The sequence below is a fragment of the Chrysoperla carnea genome, chromosome 2, assembly GCF_905475395.1.
Source record: "Chrysoperla carnea chromosome 2, inChrCarn1.1, whole genome shotgun sequence".
NCBI lineage: Eukaryota > Metazoa > Arthropoda > Insecta > Neuroptera > Chrysopidae > Chrysoperla > Chrysoperla carnea.
The window spans coordinates 79,079,393-79,107,195 of NC_058338.1; the positions used below are offsets into that span (position 1 = coordinate 79,079,393).

A 27,803-nucleotide genomic window follows, 5' to 3' on the forward strand; every position below is an offset into this window, starting at 1 on the left:
CTTAGACTCATTTACCAGGCCAGAACATGCAATACCAAAATGACTCATATCTACGTTAATGGTAATATAACATAAACGAAAATGAAAATTGTAAAATATGTAACATATAGGAAAGAAGAAACCTTAATTTACTCTTGAGATGTCCCCTGCACAACAACCTGCGGGAATTTTATCCGCTCAAATATCTAAGCGTAACTACGTGTGAAACTAACAGCTACACAACTTCAAGGATTTTATTGAACATTGGCAACACATATGAACTAAACGATATTTTTTATTGGTTGCTCAATCCACTACAATTGTGTTCATTCATAATAAAGTAACTAAAGGTGCCAAAAAAAAAGAAAAAACAAACAAACAAACTCCAAACTAACGGTTATATGCTTTTTTTAATAAGTCAGAATTCATTTATAATACCTAATTGTAATTTGTAATTTTATTTAAAAATGAATTTTTTGCTGTTCACGTCTGTACTATGTTAAAATTATATTTTAGTTTTTATATTTGTAATGGCCAATGGGTTTAAACAAATAAATTTATTATTATTATTATTATTTCTGTTAAAGATGTATGAAGCATGACAACAATGTTTGATTTAAAGGCTCAAAATTTGTTTGTAGGTAGTCTTTTACTCAAAGAATATGTGGTTACAATTTCAGCTTAGGTATCCGTGCAAATTTTTAAGAAAAAAGTCATTAAAAATCGATATAAAATACATTGGCTCTTATGGAGGAATCTCAAAAAACGACATATTTTGGAAGTTTTTGATAATTTTCATTTGGAATGAATGAAAACAAATTAAAAAAAAACTTTTTAATAGAAAGTAAACATATTAGCAATGAATTAGAAAAGAAAAAAACTAAGTGTCACCGTCCATATAAGGGATGTAAGAGCAGGGTAGATTAAGGGTTGAAATTATTTTTATCTTATTTTCAACTTTGATGATGAATTTTAGTATATCTTTATGAATGTAGACGAAAAATAAGAATAAAATTTTTCGATACCAGCCTTGGTTTACCAAACATCGAAAGCTTAATAATAAAAGAAAATTTTCAATATTTTGAAAAATACGCCAGATATCGAAAAATTGTATTCTAACTTTTCGTGTTATATCGTCAAGTTATAACATAATTTATCATCAAAATGGAAAATATTAATTTTTTAAATTTGTGCCCCCACTACCGTGCTCATACATCCTTAAACAGTCGCAGCCAATCAAAAGCAAGCATATTGGTCCCCAAATGTGGCACACTCCCCTTGTCTAAAGTTGGACTTTATATTCCGTCTGCTTTCTTTTCTATGGAAAATACAAAAGTACGACTTTATATTGATCCTGTATACAATATACATAATATCTCAGTGACATCTAAATAAGTGTAACAAGTATATAAATTTATTTGAATATAAATTTAAATGACGATCTAAAACATTATTTATTATAATTACATTGCCCTGTACACTGTTGTAAAATAGTCATTTCTTTAATTTTATTGCAAATTACAGATAAAGTATATATCTACTTCGTACCTTTCAGTTTTATTTTAGATGCGTAGACCTATATGTTTATACTTATTATTATGATTTTAATATTCAATAGTTTTTTTTATTTAAATTCAAAATCAATCGAAACAAGGGTTTGTAAATAATCAATAAAGATGCAATGTTTGTTTAATATATTACAATAAAGATGAATATTATAAAGAAGCTTTCGTGGAGTATCCTTGCTGATTATAGGCACCAATGTTAGTCGAGATGAAGCATTCCAAGTGAAGCGATAATTAAAATATTCAAAACCCCAACTGCGTTAAATAAAATCTGAATGGAAAGAAACAAGTCCAATAGTTTACATAGCGACTTCAATAGTCGGAGGCTATTATAGAAAAGATTTGTGCCGGTCTAGATTTTAATGGACTTGTTTCTTTCCTTTCTGGTTTAATATGAATATATTTTTTTTAGACATTTTAGTTGTCCCGGCACTAAACAACCCTCTTAGTGTACCATATTTAAACTTTTTAAACCAGTTTATTATCCTTAATAAAATTTAAACATATAACTTATATATATATATATATATATATATATATATATATATATATATATATATATATATATATATATATATATATATATATATATTTTTGTAAGCTCCATTTAATTTCCTTTTTGATAACCTACTCGATACGTTTGGTTCGTTTGGTTAATTTTTTTTATTAACGTATTACTATTGGAGCTATATCACTCCAAAAATAAGCAATTTTGTCTTTCAAAAACCTATCTTTTTTTTCATACACTTATCTAGGAACACTTGGGTTTTTTACCAATATAAAGATACCTTAACTGTCGAAATCCATAGAGATGTTTGGAAGATACGAGATACGAGAGAAACATAACCACCCCTTGGCAGTCGGGTAAAAAACGTCCGCCCGTTCCCAAATTATAATTTTAAAAACAAGCAACATTTCATTTTTATTTCCATAGATTACGAAAATGTGTTCAGTTATCAGCTTTTTCATAGGTTACGAAAACAATTACATTTTAGTGTGTGCGCAGATAAATGAATTGAACATATCTAATTCTGATAAAATTAAATGTTTTCAGCTATTCCACCATAATTATATAATATTCATTTCTTTGAATATAATTTAAAAAATTTTTAGTCATAGGCTGGTGTAATTGGGGTATTTGTTAAGTTATTTATGATGAAAATCTACTCAGATGTTGTTGAAATATTATCAGAAATTTTTCTCATAATTGTAGCAATTTTCTAATTTCGTAAATTTCACTTGTTTGTAAAAATTTAGATATTTGGAATTCCAATGTTCGTTCTGTGTTTATTTTTCATCAAGTTCATAATAATTCAATCTATTTTTATACCATGTGTATATGAAATATATCAAGGTATACTCAATTATGTCCCAAGTTTGTAACCCTTGAAAATATTGCGTAATCAACACTGTCTATACATGGTATTTCAATAATGAACTCAGTCAATTGTTTGTTTTCGCTTGTTTATATTTCTCTGAACATTTTTTCTATTTTGTTGTAAAAAATAATTGTAAAATTTGTAGTTCCAGTTTATAAATTTTAATTCTCTATTAATTTTAATTACATTTAATTAATTTTTTTAAATATGCAATTAGAAGAAGTTAAAGTATGATTTTATTAGTTTTTGGAACACTAGACATATTCTTAGATATTTACAAATAATTATAATTATTTCAGGAAGAATGCAGTCATGGGCGTAACCAACTTTTTGTCTAAGAGGAGAGCAAAAGAGGGGTTTTTGGTCTAAAGAGGGGCAAAACAGAAATTTTTGGTAGAAAAATTCATAAATTCAACAGTATTTAGGCATAAATACATACTAAGCCAATTAAATATATTGTAAATTAAGGTACAAGGGGTGCGATTGCCTAGTTTAATGTACCAACAGATAAATAGTTTTACTTTGCTGAGTATACTTTGAAAACGTTTGCGATGATTTATCTGTTTTGCAATGTCTGAAAGATACTTTGAACTTTTTTGCCTTGTGAAATGCGTTGATTTCTCCTTGTTTACTTGGATTCCAAATGGTTCGTTTACTTTACTTCTTTGATTTGGCAACTTCATGAGAAGATTTTATCAGATATATATCAGATTTTGCATTGTACAAGCATCAATGGGCATCCGAGAGTACCTTTGAGAACTGGAAGGTGTTCTTGAATGAGGAAATCTTAAAAACTATCAATCTTAGATGGAAGCATGAACATACTTGTGGTATTGTAAGATAGATATTGTCAGAATACAATCGCAGGCGTTCCGAAGATCTTACCTGGCTTCAAAGTACCTCTATAAGCCAAATCATTCCTCGACCGAGCCTACTAGTACATCACGTAAATTGCATAAGCTATCACAGTGCGGAGGAGAGAGAAACGATGTCTTATCTTCTTTGTTACTGTCTATGAGGAGATGAGGCTCTTCCTACCGGAAATCCGTTGACGTCAAGGCGTCTTGCTGTTCTTAAAAAGCTTCAAGTGGTTCATGCAATAGTAGTCGTGGATGAACCAATCCTATTTTCGGTTTTCGGTAACACAAATTACTCTGTGTTTTAAGTGAGCGCAACCACAGGACAGCCATTCTAACCTTACCTAACCTAACACTTTCAATTTCTTGATATACTAGCTGTGAACTACCCGCTTCGCTGGGCAACTTCAATTTTAAATACAAAGATTATTGTGTTATAACCTTCACTTCTTACATTAATCCTCTAAAATTATCATTGTTTCCCTACTATATTATGTCTGTATTATACATAAAAACTTTTCCCTTGAACCACTCATGGATCTATTAGAAAAAACCGCATCAAAATCCGTTGCGTAGTTTTAAAGATCTAAGCATACATAGAGACACAGGGCCAGACAGCGGGAAGCGATTTTCCTTTATGCTATGTATTGATGGTCATAAAAACAGGATATATTAATTTTTCTCATCAATAAATATTATAAATTAATTTAAACCCTGTTAAAATTTCATAATAATACTCACGACAATGAATTTTATTATAATAGTAATAGTTGTTGTCGGATCAGAAATCCAAAGAACACATCTTTCATTGTCCATTTTAAAAAGAAAAAAAAAAGATGATATTGTGAAAATGGGGGATTATAAAATATGTAGGTAAGTCCTGTTTACAATATTATATATAAATACACAAACATTTATTGATTTTATATTTAATTATATCGATTCAATTGATTCGTGTAATTGTCACGATATTCTAATTTTTATAGTTCTTACTTGTTTGATCTCAAAACGGTAGTGTGTGAATTATATTGAACTATTATTATAATGAAGGTATGATAATCTTTTGATTTTTTGATTTTTCTTGTTTCTGGTTTTGAGTGCGAACTTTTGGATTGCGTTTATTGTTGTCCAGAATTACGAAAATTGGCTTTGTTTCAAGTTTAGTATGTCATTTACAAAATTTGATGTCCTGAGCAGGAGATTTTAAATTTTATCTCTGTGAAGCTGATATTACGAGAACCACAATTCGAGAAACACAAAGTAGATTTTAGACAGTGCAATAGTTTCCGCCATGTTCTTTAAAATCGAAGAAGAGTAACTTTTTTAAATTCTTTAGATTTTCTTAAACAAAGAATTGGGTTAAATTAAATGAAATTAATTTTTTAATGTAATTGAAAATCATTTTAAGACCCAAAAATTGCAAAAATGGCATTTATTTGAACATAGTGAGTGTTAATTGGAAGATAAAATATAGGTATATTATTGGATCGTCAGTTTATTGGAATTCAAATTTGAGCTCTGTAAAGCTGATATCTCTAAAATCCCAATTCACCTTGAATTTTAGCAAATGATATCGTTTTTGCTATTCGTTAATTAGCTCAAGACAATGTAGTCGTGATAATTGGAGACAAAAATTTGGGGCTCGAATTTTTTTAAAGGTTTCTTGGTAACAATTATGTTTCTGGGTCATTTTGATTAACAAGCTGCAAAAATCTGTTTAAACTTTTACTTATTCACTTAATTACTAAAGTCTGTTACTTTTCATAATTTGAAAATGTGGGTCTGTAAAGATATATCTTGCTTTATCCCGAAAAGCGTAAAGGCCTTATTTAACGGTTTTTCGTATTTCTTGGGTTAAAAATAACTCAAAAAGTACTTTTCACAGAATTCGGTAACGAAATATTTTTTCGATTTTTTTTATATTTCAATGGAAAACTATTTTGTTTTCAATTTTATTAAAATTATGTTATATATATATTTCAAAGACGTTGTCATTTTATTCAATTTAAAATTTTTTGTGAAGCCGGTATTTCAAAAAAAATTAATTATGAACGAATTTTTAACTAAGTGCCTTTCGTGGAATTTGTGGTAAAAGTTATTAAAAATGGGAAAAGTTACAAGCTATTTTATGATGGGGAAAAATGTTATCAAATAATTAAATTTTTAAATTTGGGCTCTGTGTAGGTGATATATCGATAAGCCTTATTTTCCGGAATCGCGTGAAGTCTTTCCTGTTTCCAATAAATACAGGCACGAAATTAAAATCCAGTCTTTAGCATGAAACAAATGAACTTTTGCATGAAACTAATCACTTTCTTATGGTGTTTAGAATTTTACGATTTATTCTTTAATTGCTTGGGAACCTTGTTCTTGCTGAACTGGGAGAAAAGGTTTGGTATTACAATCATAAAACATGTGAAAATAAATCATCGTGACATTGGCATTGCATGACATTGACCTAGAGTTGTGATCTTGAACTTCTGTATAACAATTGACTGTGCTAATTGTTGATGTCAAAGCGGTCATAGTGTCCGACCAATTCTCTGCTGCGTTTTTTCAGACCGATAACTTAAATGTGACGTCATCGTGCTCATTTAAGAACGCAGTGCTTTCGAAAAAGTTGTTGAGAGAAGTTTCAAGTATGTATTAACCATTTTTCAAAGCTCACTTTCAGGCCCATGGTCAACATATATGTAAAACATTTAAAATTTGGAAGTGAAATTTTAGGCCTTGTTAAAATTTTAACTGTAGAATATTAAACTGTACACCAAGTTTCACCTATGTGTTGTATATATCAGATATTTTTGCAAACTAACATGTAGTTTTTATACCATGCATATATGTAATATGCAAGGTATACTAAGTTTAGTCCCAAGTTTGTAACGCTTAAAAATATTGATGGTACGAACAAAATTTTGGTATAGGTCTTCATTAAATCACCTAATTAGTCCATTTCCGGTTGTCCATCCGTCCGTCCGTCCGTCTGTGGGCACGATAACTCAAAAACAAACAAAAAATATCAAGCTGAAATTTTTACAGTGTACTCAGGACGTAAAAAGTGAGGTGGAGTTCGTAAATGAGCAACATAGGTTAATTGGGTCTTGCTTGACCTATGGATCCGTAGGACCCATTTTCTAAACCGTTAGAGATAGAACAAAAAATTGAATGTAAAAAATGTTCCTTATAAAAATAAACAACTTTTGTTTGAAACATTTTTTCGTAAACATCACTGTTTACCCGTGAGGGCGTAAATTCTATAATGTGTCTTATCAAATTGTATATGTATGTGCAATTTGATACAGTAATCAACACTTTATATGCATGGTATTTCAACAATTAACTCAGTCAATTGTTTGTTTTCACTTGTTAAATTATTTATGAGAACACAATTTTTTCAAGTTCACTAAATCATAAAAATGAAATTTTCACTTTCAAGTATTAATTATTAATATGCGATGTAAAAAATTACCATATTGTATCTTCATCCGAAACCAAATATAATATAGATGCAGATTAATGAAATTTATAAAAAATAACATTTGTACTTGAAAAGCTTGGCTTTGATATATGGTGATAGAAAAACGAAATAAAAATAGAGTGCATGTTTCTTTTAAGAACAGTTTTTACATAAATAATTAATTAGTATTTTAATTTATTTTTATTTGTTAAAAATCAATAACTTTTTGTGTCTTTTTTTTTCACTATACAGTTGTGTGATTGAATCTATAAATTTCTATTGCTATTTTAAGATTTAGGTTCCCGAAGATGAAAAAAATGTGCCCTTTAGCTTTTAGCTTCAATTATAAAAACTAAAAGTTTCATCAAAATTCATTTGATCCGAGAAAATGACTTTTTGTCACTCTACAACTTTGAACTTAATTTAATCAACATAAATAATAACTTTTTTCTTCTTTTTGGTATTGCATTTGAATTCACCGTAAAATCTAAATTTCATACAACCCCTATAGTTATAACATTTAAAAAAGGCCTCAGTTGTCCAACCAAAATCTCGACCGGAAGTGAGATATTCAAGATGGCAGCCAGATTTTTGTCATTTTTGTTGGTTTTCTCAATATAAGTCATAAAACTATGCGTTTTTTTTTTGAAAATATTTGCTTTAAGTTTTTAAAATAAAAAAAATTGCTACAATTTGAGATCAAAACCAACTCTGTAGATTTAATACTTATTGAGAAACAGCTCTCCAAAAATTTGCAACTTTTTCGTAAAAAATGAAATTTATATACTTGGTCTATTTTCGACTCAGATATCGAGGAAAATACTCATTTTATGGATAAAATCATGGGGTAAGAAGTTAAAGCAAATGTAATTAGCTTTAATTTAAGCAAAGAACGATTTCTTTAGGGCAAATCGTTCACTCACAAATCTGGGGATCAATATTACTCGAACCAGGTCGAAGCTTTTGCAATTATTTACTCCGTATATATTTTACGAGTGTATTCTTGAATCGTTTCCAAGGCTGTTTCATTGTATAAAAGTTTTTTTGTCATCGAAATTTTTGTTGAAAAATTTTTCAATTGCTGAAGAGGCTTTGTTTTACCTTTTGGTATACATAGAAGCTGTATGATTGGAGCCAGTGCACGATAGGCAAGTAACGATTAACATAATAAAGTATCTAACACCATCGCTAACTCAGACATTAATTATTAAATTGATATATTTTTTTCGCAATTATATTTATATGTTGACATGTCACTTAAGCACTAAAATAATCATCTCAAATTGTAGCAATTTTTTTCTATTTTAAAAACTAAAAAAAGGGCAAAAATCTGGCCGCCATTATGAATATCTCACTTCCGGTCGCGATTTCGGCTAGGCAGCCGCCGTATTCGGATTCAGCAGGGTCGAAATAGGGGGAAAAGACCTTTTGCCCAAAAGTAAAATGAAATGCTTCTAAATATTCGATTTTCTGATATTCTTACTAGTCTTTTATTATGTATTATCATACTCTCCTTTCAAACATAATTGATTTTCAGGTGGCGTTCATATTGATAAGTTATATAATATACTTTGTATTCTGCGAACCTCCTGCACCGAACAGTCAATATCTACCTCCAAATGACTATTCTACCTTAAGTGAAAATTCATTGGGTGCTCCACCAAGTAGATCTTATGGTGCACCAAGTTCTTCGTATGGACCACCACAGAATAATAGACGTCCTCCATCCAACTCCTATGGACCACCTCGACCTTCTATAACAGCGGCTATAGTAGGTCCTCCAAAACCGGTTTATGGTGTTCCAAATGAAGAACAATCTGTAAGTTATTCTTAAATATTATCAAAAGTCTTATATCATGAGCACAATTCATATCGATCACCCTCAATTACTGAATTATGGCAAGAAAAAGAAATTGAAATTTCAGTAATCTAAAGAGTAAAAATAATGGTCGTCTTGTAAAATTTTTCGGACTATACATGGCTGATCCAACTTTTTGCCAGCTCGCATTTGAACAGTGCAACCGATGAGTCTTTCTTTCAAAAGGGCGATTCATCGGTGTCACTTCTCCAGATCGTATGATATCTTACTTTGTATAGATTTGACTATAAGACGCGTTCAGGATACATATTTATGTGTTACAGGAACCAGCTAAATATCAGTTTGAATATTCAGTAAATGATCCACAATCTGGTAATGATTTTGGCCATATGGAACAAAGAGATGGGGATCACACCCAAGGACGGTATTACGTTCTGTTGCCAGATGGTAGAAAACAAATTGTCAATTATGAAGCAGATAGTAATGGATATCGTCCTACAATAACGTATGAAGAAGCGTCTGGTGGAGGTTATCCAAGTGGAAACGGAAATGGTTATAGATATTAAATATTATCAGATTTTTTTTTATATATCTTGAAAGTATCTTGGCACATGCAAAAATATTTTAGAGGATTCGTTTGTTTAATTTTCATGTTTATAGATAAGTTATAAAACTTTATATTTTTTTGTAGTTATCTTCAACTTTTTATTATTATTTTAAACGTTTTTGAAATGAAACATACATACTTCGTTGAAAATATTTGTTCACGACCGATCACTGAAGTGAAACAACATTGGGCATATTGACTGCTGTTGCCTTTTTATTATTTATAATAGTTTTACCCACTTGACGGTCACAAAACTCAAAAATTAGTCTATGAATTGACTTGAAATTTTGACAGGTCGTTGCCGGTACATATTTTGTTCCCAAGTCATATTTTTTCCCAGAAGTTCTAACGGAAACTAGCCCATTATAGATTGCCAAAGCTTTATTTTGGCCATTGCCATAGTTTCGCTAAAAACTATTATTTTTCAAATTTTGAATTTTTCAGCTCCTCTACCATCTAATTATAATTTTATTTTTCTTCTTGTTATATGAGTAAATATTGGGAAATAGGGAATGCTCTTCAAAATCACCTCTTAAAATTTTTTGCATTTGTTAAAAAATATTTTAAATGATATCTTGTCGTTGTAAATGTTTAACACAACTTGTAATTAAATATTTTTTTATTATTATATATTTTTTAACTGGAAGCTTGTGTAAATAGATTTTGATTTAAAAGACCAGCATTTGTAATTGATCCGTATTTAGCCCTTCATATCAATTGTTTAGCTTCATTCAAATTACACTTGGAGACACATAATTTCGGAATAATTTATTAAAGTATAGTGATAGAATATATAGTATAGTATAGTTGGCTGACTCCATGCTAAATTCTGTTTTGCTAGAAAAAGATACAATCCATTCTTTGATGGTTTTTGACTTGGCTGTTTTTATAGTTATTCGAAAAATAATTTTTCTTTGCGTGTTGTTATATGAATGAGCTTTTAAAAAACCATCGATATTCCCTTTTATTGAATAGAAATAATCATCGCAGTGTAATCGAAAGACGACTAAAAGAATTTGTTTCGGGTGTTTTCTATTTATTCCATGTATATATGAAATATACATAGTATATTAAGTTTAGTCCCAAGTTTGTAACGCTTAAAAATATTGATGCTACGAAACAAATTTTGGTGTAGGTGTTCATAGAATGATCTAATTAGTCTATTTTCGGCAGTCCGCTCGTCCGTCTGTGAACACGATAATTCAAAAACGAAAACAGATATCAAGCTGAAATTGATAACGCACTCAGGACGTAAAAAGTGATGTCGAGTTCGTAAATGAGAAACATAGGTCAACTGAGCCTTGGGTCCGCAGGACCCATCTTGGAAACCGTTAGAGATAGAACAAAAGTTTAAATATAAACAATTTTTCTTATAAAAAAAATAAACAACTTTTGTTTGAAACATTTTTTTGTAAACATCACTGTTTACTCACGAGGGCTCATATTAGATGCAAATATAGTATGTATTCATATGGGATTATCAGTTATGTATGTGTGACATGTATTGGTATATGTGTGATGTGGTAGAGTAATAAATACTGTCTATACACGGTATTTCAACAATTTACTCAGTCAATTGTTTGTTTTCACTTGTTTAAACTAACTTTCCTTCTGTCATTTACGAAATCATGCCATACTGTTTTGATTCCAAATAGCTGTCATATTACAACAAGGGTAGCATATTTACGAAGTGATTATACTTTCTCGTCCAGAAAATATTGTATCTGACCATAATTTGAACACAAACAAAAATTTAAGTTACAATAAAATAAATGTTTGTAAAAATAAACATAAATTTAGAAATTAATTCGAGAACTTTTACACATTTACATATCACATTAGTACAATTAGAATTGCACTGTTTCTTTTCAAAGGTAATTTACATTTATTAAACATATTAATTAATAAATATTAAAATCTCTTATTAAAAACAGAAAAGATTTTTATATTATATTTATCTTTATTCCACATCATATTTCGTTATAACAATATCTTCTTTTTATAAACAGTTTTACAAGAATCGAAAATTTCATAGATGAAGAATTTTGTAGTATCAAAAACTAAATAAAAAATAAAAGTATGTAATGTTTAATTGTTACAAACAATTGTAAAGAATTTTAATTGTTTAATTAGAGATAATTTTTTTTTTTGAAAAAAAAAAAATCGGGGGTAATACGGTAGGCTTGTCAAATCAAAAATTGTATAAATATGATCGAGAGAATTGTTTTAAGTATATTAAAAATTTGTCTTTTGTGTCAAAAACAGTTGTTTCGAAAACAATACTAAATGAAGGTAATTCATTTTCTTTTAATTTTTTGTGTTTTTTTGTGAGTGAATCAATCAATAAGTTTGGTTTCTTATTGTTCTGCAATTAATATTGCAATGAGTCACAACCTGAAACGATTCTTTAGTAGTTTGAGGCTGCCTACTTCCGTGAATCGTAGGAAGTCGTTATCGGAACAATAACAACACAGTGTAACTTTTAGTGCTACTTAAAAATGGCATTAAGCAAGGATGTTCTTTTGATATCTTTGTGAGTTGAAGAAAAAAATTGTTCTGGATTTTGTTTTGAAACAAACAAACATCGTCTAACTTCTTCAAAAAGCATCTTCAAGTAGCATTATTAGTGTATTACACATTTAGGGAGCAAAAGTAAAGAATGTCTCAGATCTCATGTTTTCAATGACAATGAACAGAAGATTTGTGTATACTATTTTTCAGTGGTGTGTATACTATTTTTCTCCTCGGCGGAGGCAGAAACGGCGGTAACTTCGTTTGGTACAGCGAAATGAAAGTTGACCCTTTGTGCACGGAGCTGAGAAAAATATTTTTACTTCTCGAGATTTTAATTTGGATTTTAAATACATATTTTGTAGAATATTAGAATATGTCTACTCGTCAATCATCTAGAAATTTTAACATTATAATACTAAGAAACTACAATTTATATAAAGTTTCAGTTAAATTCTCAGTATATGAAAGACATTATACCTAATTGAAAATGTTGAAATTGTTCTGGTGCAAATAAAGTTAGTTTGCAAATCTTCTGTCTTTGAGAACCTCATCGAGCAACATAAAGTAACAAAAGCTCTCTCTAAAACATTCTTCTCCTTTGCTGAAGGAACAAATTAACATTCTTCAAGATGGACTTCTCGATAATCATTGCTGAATGTATTAATAGTTTTGTCTTATTTTAAAAATGGAGAAAACCAAATTAGTCAATTTTGATTCAAAACTAATTATCTCGTTTCGATATATTCGTTTCTTTTAAAATTATTATTGATAGTGTCCTGATTGAAGTCACGGAATTCTATATGTTCCTTTGTTTCCGTATTATACAATTATCGTTTTAATCATTTTACTTAAAAAGATGTTGGATTTTATTTGTAAATCTAGTCCCCAGAAATTAATTTTTGAAAAAATTTTAGGTTCTAGTTGTATTATGTTCAATTTTGGCGGTTGCCATTAGTGAACCTCCAGTTCGACACGGACCACAGTATTTTGGACCACCACCACCACCACCGCCAACAAGTTCACCCGTATCATCAGTGAAATATGGTGTACCTAGTCAAAGATACGTTACTGGTCCTTCACCAACTCAAAGCGCCATATTAGGTCGTACGCCATTCATTGCATCAAATAACGCTATAGAGCCAGCAAAAAGTAATTATGAACCAATAACTTTGTCCGATTTGATTGGAAATAATCATGGAAGTCAACCAACCCCCGTGTATGGTATACCATTCAACAGTGGTTTAACAACACAGTCATTCGTTGTTCCAAGTCAAATTAATTTCGGAGTTCCAAGTCAGGCTTATGGATCTCCGTCTCCCACATTGCGTAATAAAGGAGGTAAAAGCAATAGACAACCATCGCCTACCTCTAATTCGTTGAATAGTGGAAGACGTCCATCTACTCAATACGGTGTACCTCATGCATCTGTAGCGCCAGCTGTAATTTCACAACCAAGTATAGAATATGCTCCACAACATTTTAATAGTGCGCCAATAATAAGTACTAGTGCATATCTACCTCAAACACCTCAAACAATTACCATTCCAAAAAGTACCCCTGCAATAATTAGTAGCGATGAATATAGTCCTTATTTCCCAAATATTGAAACCGAAAGTATAGCCAGCAGCGGATATAGTGGAAAAAGTAACGCTAATTATGATAGCAAATCGGTGAGTATTTTTATGGTTATAAAGGGTCCAGCACAAATCGCAACAAATTTACATTTTAGTCAAATTTTTGCATTATCAAAAGATCAAAGGTTGAAGGTGGATAAAAGACAAGCTACGGAGCTTTGAAGTTTGAAAACCGCATTTAATCATTCGAATAGTCGTGAACCTGTCTTATTTTAAAGCTTTGAATTAATAAAAGCATCATATTGATCGAACATTCATACCTTTTTCCAAATTTTGACTTACAAATCTTATTTAATTTGTGCAGGGCAGGGTCATTACTCCAATCATCTTAACGTTTCACCTCGGAATCTAATGGAATAAGCTGAATTTTTGTACCTTTATTTTGATAGTACAAATCAGATATTTAAAGTATTCAAGGTCAAAAAACGCGAAAATCAATTTTTTGATAATATCCCGTTTCCTTTGCCTTCAATCGTATTACCATTTATCATAAAAGTTTTAGAGGAAATTTTCTACAAATTTTGTCCAAAACCTTTTTTTATACGTTGGACCGTTTTTTAAATAGAGGGCGCAAAAAATTGAGCGCTCAACTTAATGTACTTCAGTGCCGGGTCAATATTTATAAAATGTATTAAAAAATTATTTAAGTAGTATTTAATGAATAATTATGGAAAAAAACCCGTATAATAGACAGGGTCAATCGTGAATCGCAGTCTATTACGTGATTTTGTTGCTCAATTATTCACTAAATACTACTGAACTTTATAAATACGTTATTTATAAATATTGTCTCTGCACTAAGGTACGTATAGAGCGCTCCATCTTCTGCCATCTCTTTTTCAAAAACGGTCCAACGTATAAAAAATGGTTTCCGACAAAATAAGATAGATAATTTTGTCTTCTACAACTTTTATAATAAATGTTAAATCGATTGAAAGCAAAAAAAATGACACATTTTCAAAAAATTGATTTTCGCGACCTTTGAGTCAACATTTGTACTCAAAAATAACTGATTGTACAAAATTTCAGCTTATTCCGTTAGATTACGAGATTGACCATTTTTTTTGACTAAGATGATCGGGTTACAATGATTTCTCAAAAATTAACTATCTCAATTTTATTGTTTAGCTACCAGCGAATTATGAATTCGAATATGCAATAACTGATCCAAAAAGTGGTAATGATTTTGGACATAGAGAATCTCGTCAAGAACATTCTACTCAAGGTCGTTATTATGTACAACTTCCTGATGGTCGTCGACAAATCGTTGAATATGAAGCTGATCATAATGGATATAGATCCAAAATAACTTATGAAGGTGAAGCCAATTTCAATACAAATGCTGGTAATGGCAAAAATAATGCTGCATCTAGTCAAGAATCAAAACCGATACATGAAACATTGCTAGATAATATAAATAACGGCTATAGGTATTAATTAAGAGACTGTTTAGAAAATTAGTATTAATTATTATTCTTAAATTATTTAAATGAATTTATATTTTTAAGTAAATTACTATTCTTAAATTATTTATAAAATGGTTACAAAAAATAAATTATGTTGAAATTTTATTAATTTAAAAATATTTAAATAGAATTATTTTATTTGAAACGACAATATTTTTTTTTTTATCGACTCCAAAAATATTTAGAACAAGATTGATACCCACCGCTTTATAGCCTCCACCCTCTCTTGATATACACAGTTTTCAATTTTGTTAAATGTAAAATAGTTATAATTTATTGAGTATTTCAGAAAAGTTGGTCATGATTTGTTTGAAATTTACAGAATTTAAATTTTTACAGAATTCTTGAATTTATGGTTTAAAATGATGATCATAGACCTACTCCACCTATAATCAAATTTTCAACCATAAATTAAAGATTTATGTAAAAATTTTAAAAATTAAATTAATTTTTTTTTTTTTTAATTTTTCTTTATAAATTATGGTTCATGTGTTATTAAGATATATCAGCTATATTGCTGTACAGTTTCATTAAAAACCATTCTCTAGTTTCAGCGTGAAAGCGTTATAAACAAACAAACATGCATGCTTTCACATTTATAATATATAGGGATTACTTACTTTCAGTAATATGATTAATTTTATGAATTTTTATTGAAATTTATTTTATTTTTCACAATTTATATGCAAAATATTTCATAGCGTTATGTGTAACAAATTAACAAGCAAAATTTTCATTTTGTTATGATATTTACCCTTCAAGACACACAATTAAATTTGTATTGTGGGTTCTGAAGGGGATATATTTAACATATGCATAATACAGCCCATAGAAATACTCATCTTAATTTGAATTAGCAAAATGTAGCTAAAAATTTACTTTAGGCAAGAAAATTAGCTGCAAAGTTTCTCAACTTGTATTTAAAACAAGAATTGGTTAGAGTCTGGTACGACCCTTGAGGTCCACACGAATAACTTTCCAGCTTAATAAAAAGTAATAAAATTAAAAAAAATAAAAACTCGAAACGACTCGATCGAATGCTATGAAATTCTTTTCGATTCATAGAGCCGTTAATACGCTTCGATCGGCACGTCAACGAAGTTCGCGCGATATCGATCAGGATCATTTTGCCTTTAATACGCTTCGATCGATACCTCAACGAAGTCGATGTCATTTTTTGTTCGCACGATATCGAAGAAGAAAAAAATTTCTGCGGACGTACGTACAAACACACACACACACACAACACACACGCACAACACACACACACACACACATACACATACACACACACATGCTTCTTCTCCATATTAGGGCTAATGCCTTGCCCTAGCCATGAAACGTATGTTGAAAATATCGATTTCTCATTTCAATAACTTTCTATAGAGAGAACTTCCTATAGGAAAAAAGTATTATTCCCAAGAAAAACGAGAATAAAGAATTTTAATTTAATTATTCTTAGCGTACTTAAAAGGTTTCGCATGATCCAGATGCTCCTATTCATTGACAATGTTAAGTATAAACAATACATAGCGTCAACAGTTCTTAAAGTACTTTATTAATTTATTCACTTTATTTTGCAGAGAATTTAGTTCATTTACAGCCCTCAAAAATCTTATAAAAACTAAAAAAAATATAAATACAAGTTTTTACAAAATTGCTATATCTGCCACTAAATAATAAATTGTATTTAAAGTATCTATCATAAACGAATTTTAATGTACTGAATGCGAACCAAAATTAATTTAAATTTTATATGCAGATGATCTCATAAATATTTAACTTAATTAATATATATTTGAATATTTTTTATACTACAAACTTTTAGGCCAGTAATATATTTAAAATATGCAAAAATTATAAAAAATAGCTTAGTGAACTTTCTTTAAATTAATATCTTCAAATATGGTGGCATTCAAGATATCAGCTTCATATCGAGAACTATACGGGACTTACATTTGGGTTTTCCATAAACTAAGTAAAATTGCAAAGTAAAATTGATTTGTAAGAAGTAAAATTGCAAAGTAGGCAAACCAAACAAACAGAATATCAGCAGTTCTATGCAAACCTGCAAAGACAAATGAAACCATAGATGGAAAGTGGCAGCCAATAGTACTCAATCAGACAATTTCTGTCTATTTTTAATTAAATAAATTTTAATCAAATTTTTCCATGAACGTTTTTTTTTCCGGGCAAACCTATATCTTTATTTTCGTTATTAAGTTATCTTTCTTCTAAGACCAATTTCGATTGGTAAAATAAAAAAAATTATTTTACGAAAAATGGAGTTCTTATGACGTCAAATACTATGCCCGATATCTGTCTAATCTAATATTTCTCTAATTGGTAGCTTAAAATACTTATACCATATGAATTTCTGGCCGATTTTAATTTCACTATTTGTCATCAAGGAATGCGAAAAAAAATTATCGATTTGCGCTTTTATAAATAATTTAAATTTCTTTGATGTACAAGTCTTGTTTATGACTTATGCAACGCGATTATTATCGAGATTATTATTATTATCTATCAAAGTTATTTGTTTGTTTTTCAAACGGCCAAAACGTTTTAACCTTGGAAATATCAATAATTTTTTCTTTACGATTAAAACTAGGGCATTTTGGTATAAAATTGTTTATTTTATACATACCTTCAAGGCAATAAAATTTATTTCATTAATGGTGTACCATATACAGAAGTAAACATTTTAAATTTAACAATTGATCCAATTTAGATAACATCATTATAAAATACTTGATATGGGTAAATTGATTGCTAAGTGAATCTTTCACCAAAAAACTGTACCAATGCCATTCTTTTATATATATTTTTTATGAGATAATTGTGAGAGATGAACTTATACTGATGATTGGAATTTACAACTAACCAAATTTTTTATATAGCATTTTGTCGCCACTACAATAACATACCACGAGACATTGTTTGAGGTCACAGATTTAGACCTATCCCCAATTTTTATTTGTGCGTCACCAAATAAAATCAGGACTTGTTTTGTACCTTTGTTAAATTCAGTTAAGAGCAGCTTTGGAATTATTACTATCGTTTTTTCGACTACCAGTTACGTTTTCTTTGCCATACGCTTATGTAATCTCATTCGAACTCATTGTTAAGAGACTTATAATTAAAAATAGCTTCTAGCCTTTGAATGTGTAAGGTACAACTAAAGAAGAATGGAACTTAAGTTTATTGATGGTGATATTTACAAAACAGGCTGTTCCGCAATCTTGAAAACCGCAGAAAATTAGTCGTAGATATTTGCCAAATTTAAATATAATTTAACAGAACCTACATTTATAGAGAACCTACATTTATTTTATTATGTTACATACACGGTAAGAAATTTATTGTGGATACCACTATTTCAGTATCAATGAGAACGCCATACTGATCTAACCATTGAGGGAATCGTAACATTTGTAATAGTTATGGCGGACAAGTCAATGCAGTATGGAAGTCAGGCCCATACTGTATTTTGATCAGAAGGATCCAAAGAACATTTAAGGATGGATTAGAGAAAGTTTCATAGAAAATCATTTTCCTATCTAAGCTTGCGAGATCGTTTTGTACATTTTTACAAAATAGAATTTAAACTTCATTTCTATTCCATGTAACTTATCAAATAAGAATTGTACTATTATAGTTATTTGTTACTTATTACATACTTAAGGACGTTCCCAAAAAAATCACGTTTACTTAGGATCATCTTTAAATCATGAATATGAAGTCTCATTAATGCCTTTTATAAGCAGGTAAAGTTAAAGCAAGCTGTTAAAGTTTGCGTTTTTAACATAAAAATCCTATATTATAGTGTTTTAAAAGGTATGCTTTATTATGTAGCAAGGCTATTTGTCTTAAGTTTAATTTGAAAAACTTATATTCATTAGTTAAAAGCATTACAAATATTTTCCTATAAAGAAAATTTTAACAAGGGGGGCTGGTTTTTCTCAAAATACATTTAAAGAGACAAAATGTATGACATTTGTTTTAATAAAATAAGTTTTTCTTCTATAAGTGATCTTAAGGCATCAATATTTCAAAAACATGGTATCAAATATTTTCATACAAACATTTTTTTGTGAACGTCCTTAAGAATGAGATATATGCATATATATATAGAGTTGATTAGTGAAAAAAAAACAATTGACTGAACTAATTGTAGAAATACCCTACATAGATATTGTTTAATATGGGTGCTTGCATTATTTTTAATAAATTAGAGAAGTTGAAAAAACCAATAAATTTATGGCGGACAGTAGGCTACTATTTGTCCTAGTTTGAAAAGTTTTTTTTCTTTTTTTTAGTTTTTTATAACGCTTACTAGTTGAAGCTACCAACAAATTTTCATCTCTCTATCTCTTATAGTTTTGGAGAAAAGTAATACCAAATTTTGCCCTAACTTGCTCACTCACGGGAAAATAATGCTGTTTATGAAAAAAAGTTTCAAACAAAAGTTCTTAACTTTTTTATAAGAAACATTTTTTAAATTTAAACTTTTGTTCTATCTTCAATGGTTTACAAGATGGGTCGTATAAACCAAAGACTCAATTTGACCCATGTTGCTCATTTACGAACTTAAATCCTTCTTTATAAAATGAATAAAAGTCAGATCCAACATTTAACCATTTAAAATAATATCATTGTCAGGGAATCTTTCACCAAAAACTATATCAATGCCATTCTTTTATAAAAATCTTTTATGAGATAATTGTGAGATGTAAGCACTTACTGTGATATCATTATTGAAATACTTTTTTTTAAACATTATAATTAGTTGAATAAAAAAAATCATTTTTTTTGTGGCATCAGCATGACTTTTGAATATGAACGATCTTGTATTTATCTTAATTAATTAATATTCTTTATGAATAAAAATAAATAAACGATCAATAAGCCTCTACAGGTGGGTAAATTATTTCATATTTAATTTAATTTTTTATTAACACATATTTATTAGCTTCCCCTGTAGATTATCAATTTTACAACTCAATTTTCAAGGCTTCTAAATTGGCTTAAAATTCGGAAAATGTATGCAATTCTAATGGAAATACAACTAAAAGTAAGTTAAAAAGGAAAAATTCCTTTTGTGTATATTGTACGAATGACAAGTAAAATTTACAAAACTTAAAAAAACCCCGACAAATTTTTTCGAGTATGGAACTCTAAACTTGCAGTTGAAACATATCTAAGAACACTCTCCATTAAATTACATTGTCTTTAGAGATGTCTCTAAACTGAACCGATTTTGAGGATCATGTCCTATTTTTTAGTTATTCCGGGTACGGAACCCTAAACTCGCACTTGAAACATAGCCTAGAACACTCTCCATTAAATTACCTTTCAAACGATGCAAAAAAAAAATCAAAATAGGTTCATCCGTTTAGGCACTACGATGCCACAGACAGACAGACACACACACACGTAGCGGTCACACTTATAACACCTCTTTATTTGGTTGACAACAATTGAAAACAAGCAATTGACTGAGTAAATTGTTTAAATATCCAGTATAGAATGTTTTGAATGTCAGTGCTTGCACTATTTTTAATAAATAAGAAAAGTTTAAAAAATCAACACAATTATGGCGGTCTTTGTTTTAGTTCTCGGAAATTTAAAACATGTTCAAAAGTATTTTCTAGCTTTTTGTTTTTTAAGAATCTTTCATAAGACAACTAGTTAGAGCTACCTGCAAACTTTCAACTGCCCATCTTTTGTGGTTTTGGAGAAAATGGATATCGAAGTTTTGTCCTAATTTGCAACCCCAACGGTAAACAGTGATGTTTAAGAAAAAATGTTTCAGACAGAAGTTGTTTATTTTTTATAAGGAACATTTTTTATATTCAAACTTTTGATCTATCTCTAAAGGTTTTCCGAGCACGGTATAAAAATGTCAGCTAATTTCTCTTTTTGTTTTGAAGACAGACAGACAACCGGAAATGATATAATTAAGTGATTCTATGGACACCTATACCAAAATTTTGGGCTTAGCTCAAATATTTTTTAGCGTTACAAACTTGGGACTAAATTTAGTATACCTTGATATACATATATTTCATATATACAGGATCTAAAAATTTATTAATGTTCAAAAAGTTTATCTAAATTAGGGAAAGCAGCATTTTTACCCAACTGTTTTAATAATTAATTCTATTATAGTTGTTCATTTCAAGTATTTCTTTGTAATTGTATATATATATATATATATGAATTTTCAAAAATCTCTGAAAAAATGAATAAAAATTTTTCTATTTTTTAGCTTATATTTGGTTTGATTTATTTATTTTAAAGAAAGTAATTGGTAAAATTTGAAATTTTTAATCATAAAATAAAATTTCATACTTGAATAATAACATATTAAATTTAATGGTAAAATTATTAAATGAAATGTTGATTTTACAATGTTATACATATGTTTTATTATTTCGAATATTATAATTAATGTAAATCATTAAACAATTTAAAATATTTAATCTTTAAAATTAATCATTAATTAAACTAAAATACTGCACTATTAACTTAGATCATAATTTTTTTTTTTTGGGTAAAATAAAGAATTTAAACGCTAGAATAAATCAACAATTATTTTTTATGGTACATATAACAATTAAATTGAATTAACAATTCTTTTATTTTAACTTCTTTTTTAGGGGGGCTATAATCAATATTTTATTATGAAACTATTTTTAAGTATATATACAGGGGGCTGATTGATTACAGAACATTACTCAGGTAATATTCATCTTCTTCGGAATATCCCATACAATTGCGGTACCAATATGAAGGTAAAGTTTATTAGACGAAGTGCTCGTGTCAAAAATCAACGATTTTTAAGTGTAGTTAATTTCTGCCGTTTGTATATTTTCGGTGTGCAAAACAAAAATCGGGTACCAGCAAGTGCAAATTTTATTGGGAAAGTTTAAAAGTGTTGTTTAATAATTATATTAAAATTAAGACAAAAAAGTGGCCAGACAGATTATAGGAAGAACAGGATGGGTCAGTCAGGCTTTGAAGAAATTTTACGCTATTGTTTTTAAAAATTAGGGAAGTGGTTTAAAAAAGTATCGTTTGGAGATCTTTTCTATTTCTGGTTCGATCCGGAAATAGGCGACTTCGACAGGATTGATAAGAAAGGGATCAAACATTTTTAAAAAACCCAATCGGTTCGACAGAAATCAAATGCTTAAATCAACCTATAGAATCTACAAAAACGTCTCTTCTATACTAGATACTGGAAGTTGACTGGCTAGCCTTGTTTATTAATCCATAGCTGATTATACTTTTTCCTTCCGCGGCCCTAGAAGCTTACTACCAAGTACTAACGTTCACGAAAATCGTTAGATCTTTCAACACGAGCTCTCACACTATTATTGGGATAGTATTTTTGGACATCGAAATTAATTTTTTAATTATTTTTATCCACAGATTTTTGTTTCACTATTTACACTTTTGGTAATTTCCAATTGTGAACCACCTGTCCCAAATAATCCATATTTACGACTAAGTAAAATGGGATTAAAAAGATTTGAAGTTCCTATGTTGAGAAGAGGTGGTTTAGGAAGTTATGGTGTTCCAAATCAGTCTTATGGTTTACCCAGACAAAATAATGATATTCCACGTCCACAATATGGCCCACCAGAACAAAATAGTGAATCGTTTGGCTATGCTGAATTCAATAGCGATATTCCAAGTCAGTCTTACGGTGTACCAAATGCAAATAGTGGTGTTCCCAGACAAGCGTATGGTCCACCAAGAGCTAAAACTGGTGCTTCAAGGCAAGCTAATCGTGCACCAAATGTAAATGGTGGTGCTCCAAGGCAATCTTTTGGTGCACCAAATGTAAAAAGTGGTGCTCCAAGGCAGTCTCTTGGAGGTCCAAAAGCAAATAGTGGTAGTTTAAGTCAATCGTATGGCGTTCCTGAATTTAATAATGCTCCAGTTCAATCATCCCGCCCATCAAAACAAAACAGAGGAACACTCAGTACTCGCAATCAAAATAATGGTATTCCTAGTCAATCGTATGGTCCTCCAATTGAAAGTATCAGAGCTCCAAATCAAAACTATGGAATTCCCGAGGAAAATAACGATATCCCTAATCAATCTTATGGTGTTCCAAATCAATTTTTCGAGTCTCCAGTGGAGTTCAATGACATACAAAATGATATTGCAAGTCAATTATATGCTGCTAAAAATGTAAACAGTAGATCTCCAAGTCAATCTTATGGTGTACCAAGTGCAAACAGTGGTGGACAAAATGGTGTAAACAAACCTGCTCCATTCAGACCAACCGTAAACAGTCCACCTCCAAGTCAATCTTATGGTCCTCCTGTGCAGTTTGTTGACATTCCAAATGAATCTTATAATCCTTTGAGTGTAAACAGTGTTGCTCCAAGTCAGTCATACGGTGTTCCTGATATAAGCACAATACCAATTGAAAACAGTGGTCTAAGTGAATCTTACGGTTTTCCAAGTGCAAACAGTGGTCCGTCAAGTCAATCTTTTGGTGTTCCACGTGCAAACAGTGGAACTGTTAGTCCAAAAGGGAACTCAATTGGTCAAATTGGAGGAAACAAACCTACTCCACTTAGAGCAACTCGTCCATCCTCAACATATGGGCCACCTCCTAAAGAAATAACACCTAGCATCACTATACGATCAAACATAGAGTATGGAATGCCAAGTTCCATTAACCAACAACCAAATAATGCATACTTGCCCCCAAGTGGACAAGAACTTGGAACTGGTGGAAACACTTACAGTCATGGAGAAAACAATGGTGACGAATTATCTGTAAGTATGATTAAATATTAAACAATGTCTCCTAAAATGTGTTTAACAACTAATCTTATTTTTTCTTTATAATTTAGGAGCCAGCCAACTATGATTTTGAGTATATGGTAAGTGATCCACCATCTGGTAATGATTTTGGCCACAAAGAATCTCGTCAAGGTGATGAAACTCAAGGAAGTTACTATGCTGCCCTCCCCGATGGCCGAAGATTAATTGTAGATTATAGAGCAGATAAAAATGGTTATCAACCAAATGTTCGTTATGAAGGTGAAGCTAAATTTCCAACACCAACAAGTAGTTCAACAAATCAAGATGGAGACTATAGTTTGAATGATGCATCGAGCGGAGGCTATGAATCCAACGATGGATTCGATTCGAATAATGATGGTACTCAGGATGGATATGTTTATTAACTGACAACAAAAATTAGTTGTTTATTTAAATTGTTATTATTTATTTATATACAAATTTTTATAGTTTTGTAAATAAAATTTTTATTCAAAGAAATTGATTTTTTAATTAGTGAAAACAAACAATTGAATGAGTTAATTGTTGAAATACCATATATAGACAGTGTTGATTACTCTGTCACATTACATATTCGCTTCGTGTGTGAGTTTCGTTTCCATGACAACGATACACTACTTTAATTATAGAATTGTATGGATGCATATATAATTGTGTTGATTGCATTGAAAACTTACATTTAAAATTTAATATTCTTGTTTCACAAATTTAAATAAATAATTATGATAATTTACATTTGAAAAATAATATTTGTACAATTTGATTTTTTATTTTCACAATTTTTAATGCATTAAGTTTAATTAATTAGTGTTTTTCAATCATTTTAATTTGACAGTTTCTATATCATTAACATGTAAAGAATTGCAAATTAGTCATAACAGCCCCCTTTATCTCAAAAATTTTTCACTTAAAGCGCTGGCATCGATTTTATTATCCCTACCATGACTACGCACACAACGAATACATAAATGTCACACACATATAACTGATATTGCCATAAAATACATACTATCCAATTTGCGCTCTCACGGGTAAACAGTGATGTATACGAAAAAATGTTTCAAAAAGAATACAGAAAGACGACAGAGTGACAACCGGAAATGGACTAGGAAATGGAAATTAGGTGATTTTATGAACACCTATACCAAAACTTTGTTCATACCATCAATATTTGTAAGCGTTACAAACTTGGGACTAAACTTATCTTGGTATATTTCCCAAGTTTGTAACGCTTAAAAGGATTGATGCTATGAACAAAGTTTTGGTATAGGTGCTCATAGAATCACCTAATTAGTCCACTTCAGGTTGTCTGTCTGTCTGTCTGTCGTCTGTCGTCGTCTGTGCGTCTGTCATCACGATTACTCAAAAACGAAGAGATATCAAATTGAAATTTTAATAGCGTGCTGAGGATGTAAAAAGTGAGGTCAAGTTCGTAAATGAATAACATAGGTCAATTGGGTCTTGTGTCCATAGGACCAATCTTGTAAACTGTTAGAGACAGATCAAAAGTTTAAATGTAAAAATGTTTCCTACAGAAAAATAAAATAAACTCTTGTTGAAACATTTTTTCATAAACAGTACTGCTTACCCGTGAGAGCGCAAATTATGCGCAAATTGTACAATAGTATTATTATTTATGGCTATATTAGTTATATATGTGTGACATGTATGTATGCGTAATGTGAGTAATCAACACTGTCTACACATGGTATTTCAATAATTAACTCAGTCAATTGTTTGTTTTCACTTGTTTTCTAATAAGATCTTTATCGATAATTTTTTATTGATTAATTATCGATATTCTTATCGATTTTGAATTCAACTTTGGTATCAATAAAAGAATATTATTCTCTTATTTCAATTATAATTGATTTATTATTTTCATAATGTTTGTAATAAGTTCAAACGAAAATTTTATATATCAATTTTGCAAACCGACACGGTTAAGGAGTTTTGCGAAAATCCGAACAGAGGGCGACAAAATCAATGTTTTTCGGCCACTATTTTGTACACATAGCATCCTAAAGATTGGAAATATGTATTAGACTCACAGTAGTTTTCCACCATCATGCAATCTCAAATTTGCTGCCCTTCAAATTAGCAGCTACTTGTTTACTTTACCTTAGGTACTTATGTAGTTTAATAATAATGTAAACATGACTTTCGTATAACATTTCTGAGAGATCTTTGTGGAAATATTTGGGACCTGGTCGCCAAAACTATTATATTTTTTTTGTGATTTATCAGAGAATATGATATTATTCTTTAAATGAGAGTATTTATTAAACAAATCTCATAGGTAGGTAATCTATCGAAAATTCACAATTTGGGTGCTTGACATGAATCCAAGAAGTCCGGGTTCGAGTCCTGGTTCGAGTGTATAATCAATTATAATCGAGAGACCATGATGTATATAAATATCGTATACATGATTAAAAGTAAACAAAAATTAATCAATCACAAATTTTTATTTAAAAAGTAAAGGATGCTTTTACACAAATCTGAATTTAAATTCGATAAAAGTATAGCATGCATTCTTTATATTGCGGCCTTGACATAAAGCTTTATTGATTTGCTTTTTGATTAGATTGATAATCTAATAATTATGAAAAATTTCTTTGATTTTTGTATATAAATAACGTTATATAGATGTTTTGGCAAATACAAATGGTCAGGTTTATCGATAATGAAGCCGAAATGAAAGAAACGAGACGATACCCGTATAAGTCAACGAAAAGTAAGACAATAATAAGACTTGGATAAATATTAGACAAACAGGTGATTGAAGAGACAGCCGAGATATTTTTTACTGTTCTTAGAAAGGAGCAAAGTAAATAATTTAAAAAAAAGGATAATATTTTTAGGTTTACCAATCTTGATTTAATCTTCTACCAGACGGCAAAGCAAATCTCTTAATTCTGTTTATCCTTAAAAATGTTGGAAGTATCTAACCAGAAGTAATGATTATCATTATTATTTATGTACAAAAATTTATTTTTAATTGATGCGTCTTCTGGAAACACTGTTGGTTATTCGAACTGTCTTGATAGAAATGACAATAATGCTTTCGACTTAAATAGATTCTAATATATTTGAAACTATGTCCATTTCAAAAAAGAGATTAGAAAACAAAATCAAATAAAAACTCATTCTAGACATATATTTTCATAATTTTTCATAAATATTTAACTTCCGTAAAATAAATCACATTAATTTCTCTTTTATTTTATTTTTTTCAAATGAACGAATTTTAATTATTTTTATGTTTATTAATTTTTATTTGGTATATATTTGAAATAAATTAATGTTATAAACATTTTTTATTGTCTGTATTATTAATATTTATTAATTTTATTTAATAATACCCTTTACTTGTTATTCTCACCTCCCATAAATTTCTGTAATTATTATTTTCACAAATTCATTTATGGAATAAATCATTAATTTTATTCCGGCTAGACTAAATAAAAATAAAAAAGCGTGAGGATGCACAAAATAAATGTTTGTACTTTGATGATGTAATCAACGGTATGACGTTAGAAATAAGTATAAGCAATAAATTTGGTAATCAATTAAGCTGTTTGTCTGTGGAGTTTTCTTTGGTATCATATCTATCAAATGGATGTAATGGATTAATTTAGCAATAAGCAATATAAATAGTTCTATAAATAAGTAATCAATTTTGTAGTTCGTG

The 27,803-nt window shown here is 29.6% G+C and overlaps 3 protein-coding genes across 3 annotated transcripts; all 3 read left to right on the forward strand.

Annotated features, from left to right (window-relative positions):
• The first annotated feature begins 4,743 nt into the window (after positions 1-4,743).
• Positions 4,744-9,635, forward strand: LOC123293786 (pro-resilin-like). Its single transcript, XM_044874696.1, has 3 exons — positions 4,744-4,830; positions 8,775-9,056; positions 9,380-9,635. The coding sequence occupies exons 1-3, from the start codon at positions 4,825-4,827 to the stop codon at positions 9,620-9,622; spliced, it is 531 nt and encodes a 176-aa protein (XP_044730631.1). The 5' UTR covers positions 4,744-4,824; the 3' UTR covers positions 9,623-9,635.
• Positions 9,636-11,949: 2,314 nt separating this feature from the next.
• On the forward strand, positions 11,950-15,248 carry LOC123292962 (pro-resilin-like). Its single transcript, XM_044873677.1, has 3 exons — positions 11,950-11,955; positions 13,092-13,847; positions 14,940-15,248. The coding sequence occupies exons 1-3, from the start codon at positions 11,950-11,952 to the stop codon at positions 15,246-15,248; spliced, it is 1,071 nt and encodes a 356-aa protein (XP_044729612.1).
• A 6,787-nt stretch (positions 15,249-22,035) lies between these two features.
• LOC123293523 (pro-resilin-like) lies at positions 22,036-24,495 on the forward strand. The gene is made up of 3 exons (XM_044874373.1): positions 22,036-22,077; positions 22,718-24,082; positions 24,160-24,495. Exons 1-3 carry the CDS (start codon positions 22,072-22,074, stop codon positions 24,493-24,495), a joined length of 1,707 nt encoding a protein of 568 aa, XP_044730308.1. The 5' UTR covers positions 22,036-22,071.
• The last annotated feature ends 3,308 nt before the right edge of the window (positions 24,496-27,803 follow it).

What these genes read in the sequence shown, in the direction of transcription:
- LOC123292962 (XM_044873677.1), top strand. An exon ending in CTAATTATGATAGCAAATCG is followed by an intron (nt 13,848 to 14,939) that starts GTGAGTATTTTT and finishes TTTATTGTTTAG; the next exon opens with CTACCAGCGAATTATGAATT.
- LOC123293786 (XM_044874696.1), top strand. An exon ending in TTCCAAATGAAGAACAATCT is followed by an intron (nt 9,057 to 9,379) that starts GTAAGTTATTCT and finishes TATGTGTTACAG; the next exon opens with GAACCAGCTAAATATCAGTT.
- LOC123293523 (XM_044874373.1), top strand. An exon ending in ACAATGGTGACGAATTATCT is followed by an intron (nt 24,083 to 24,159) that starts GTAAGTATGATT and finishes TTTATAATTTAG; the next exon opens with GAGCCAGCCAACTATGATTT.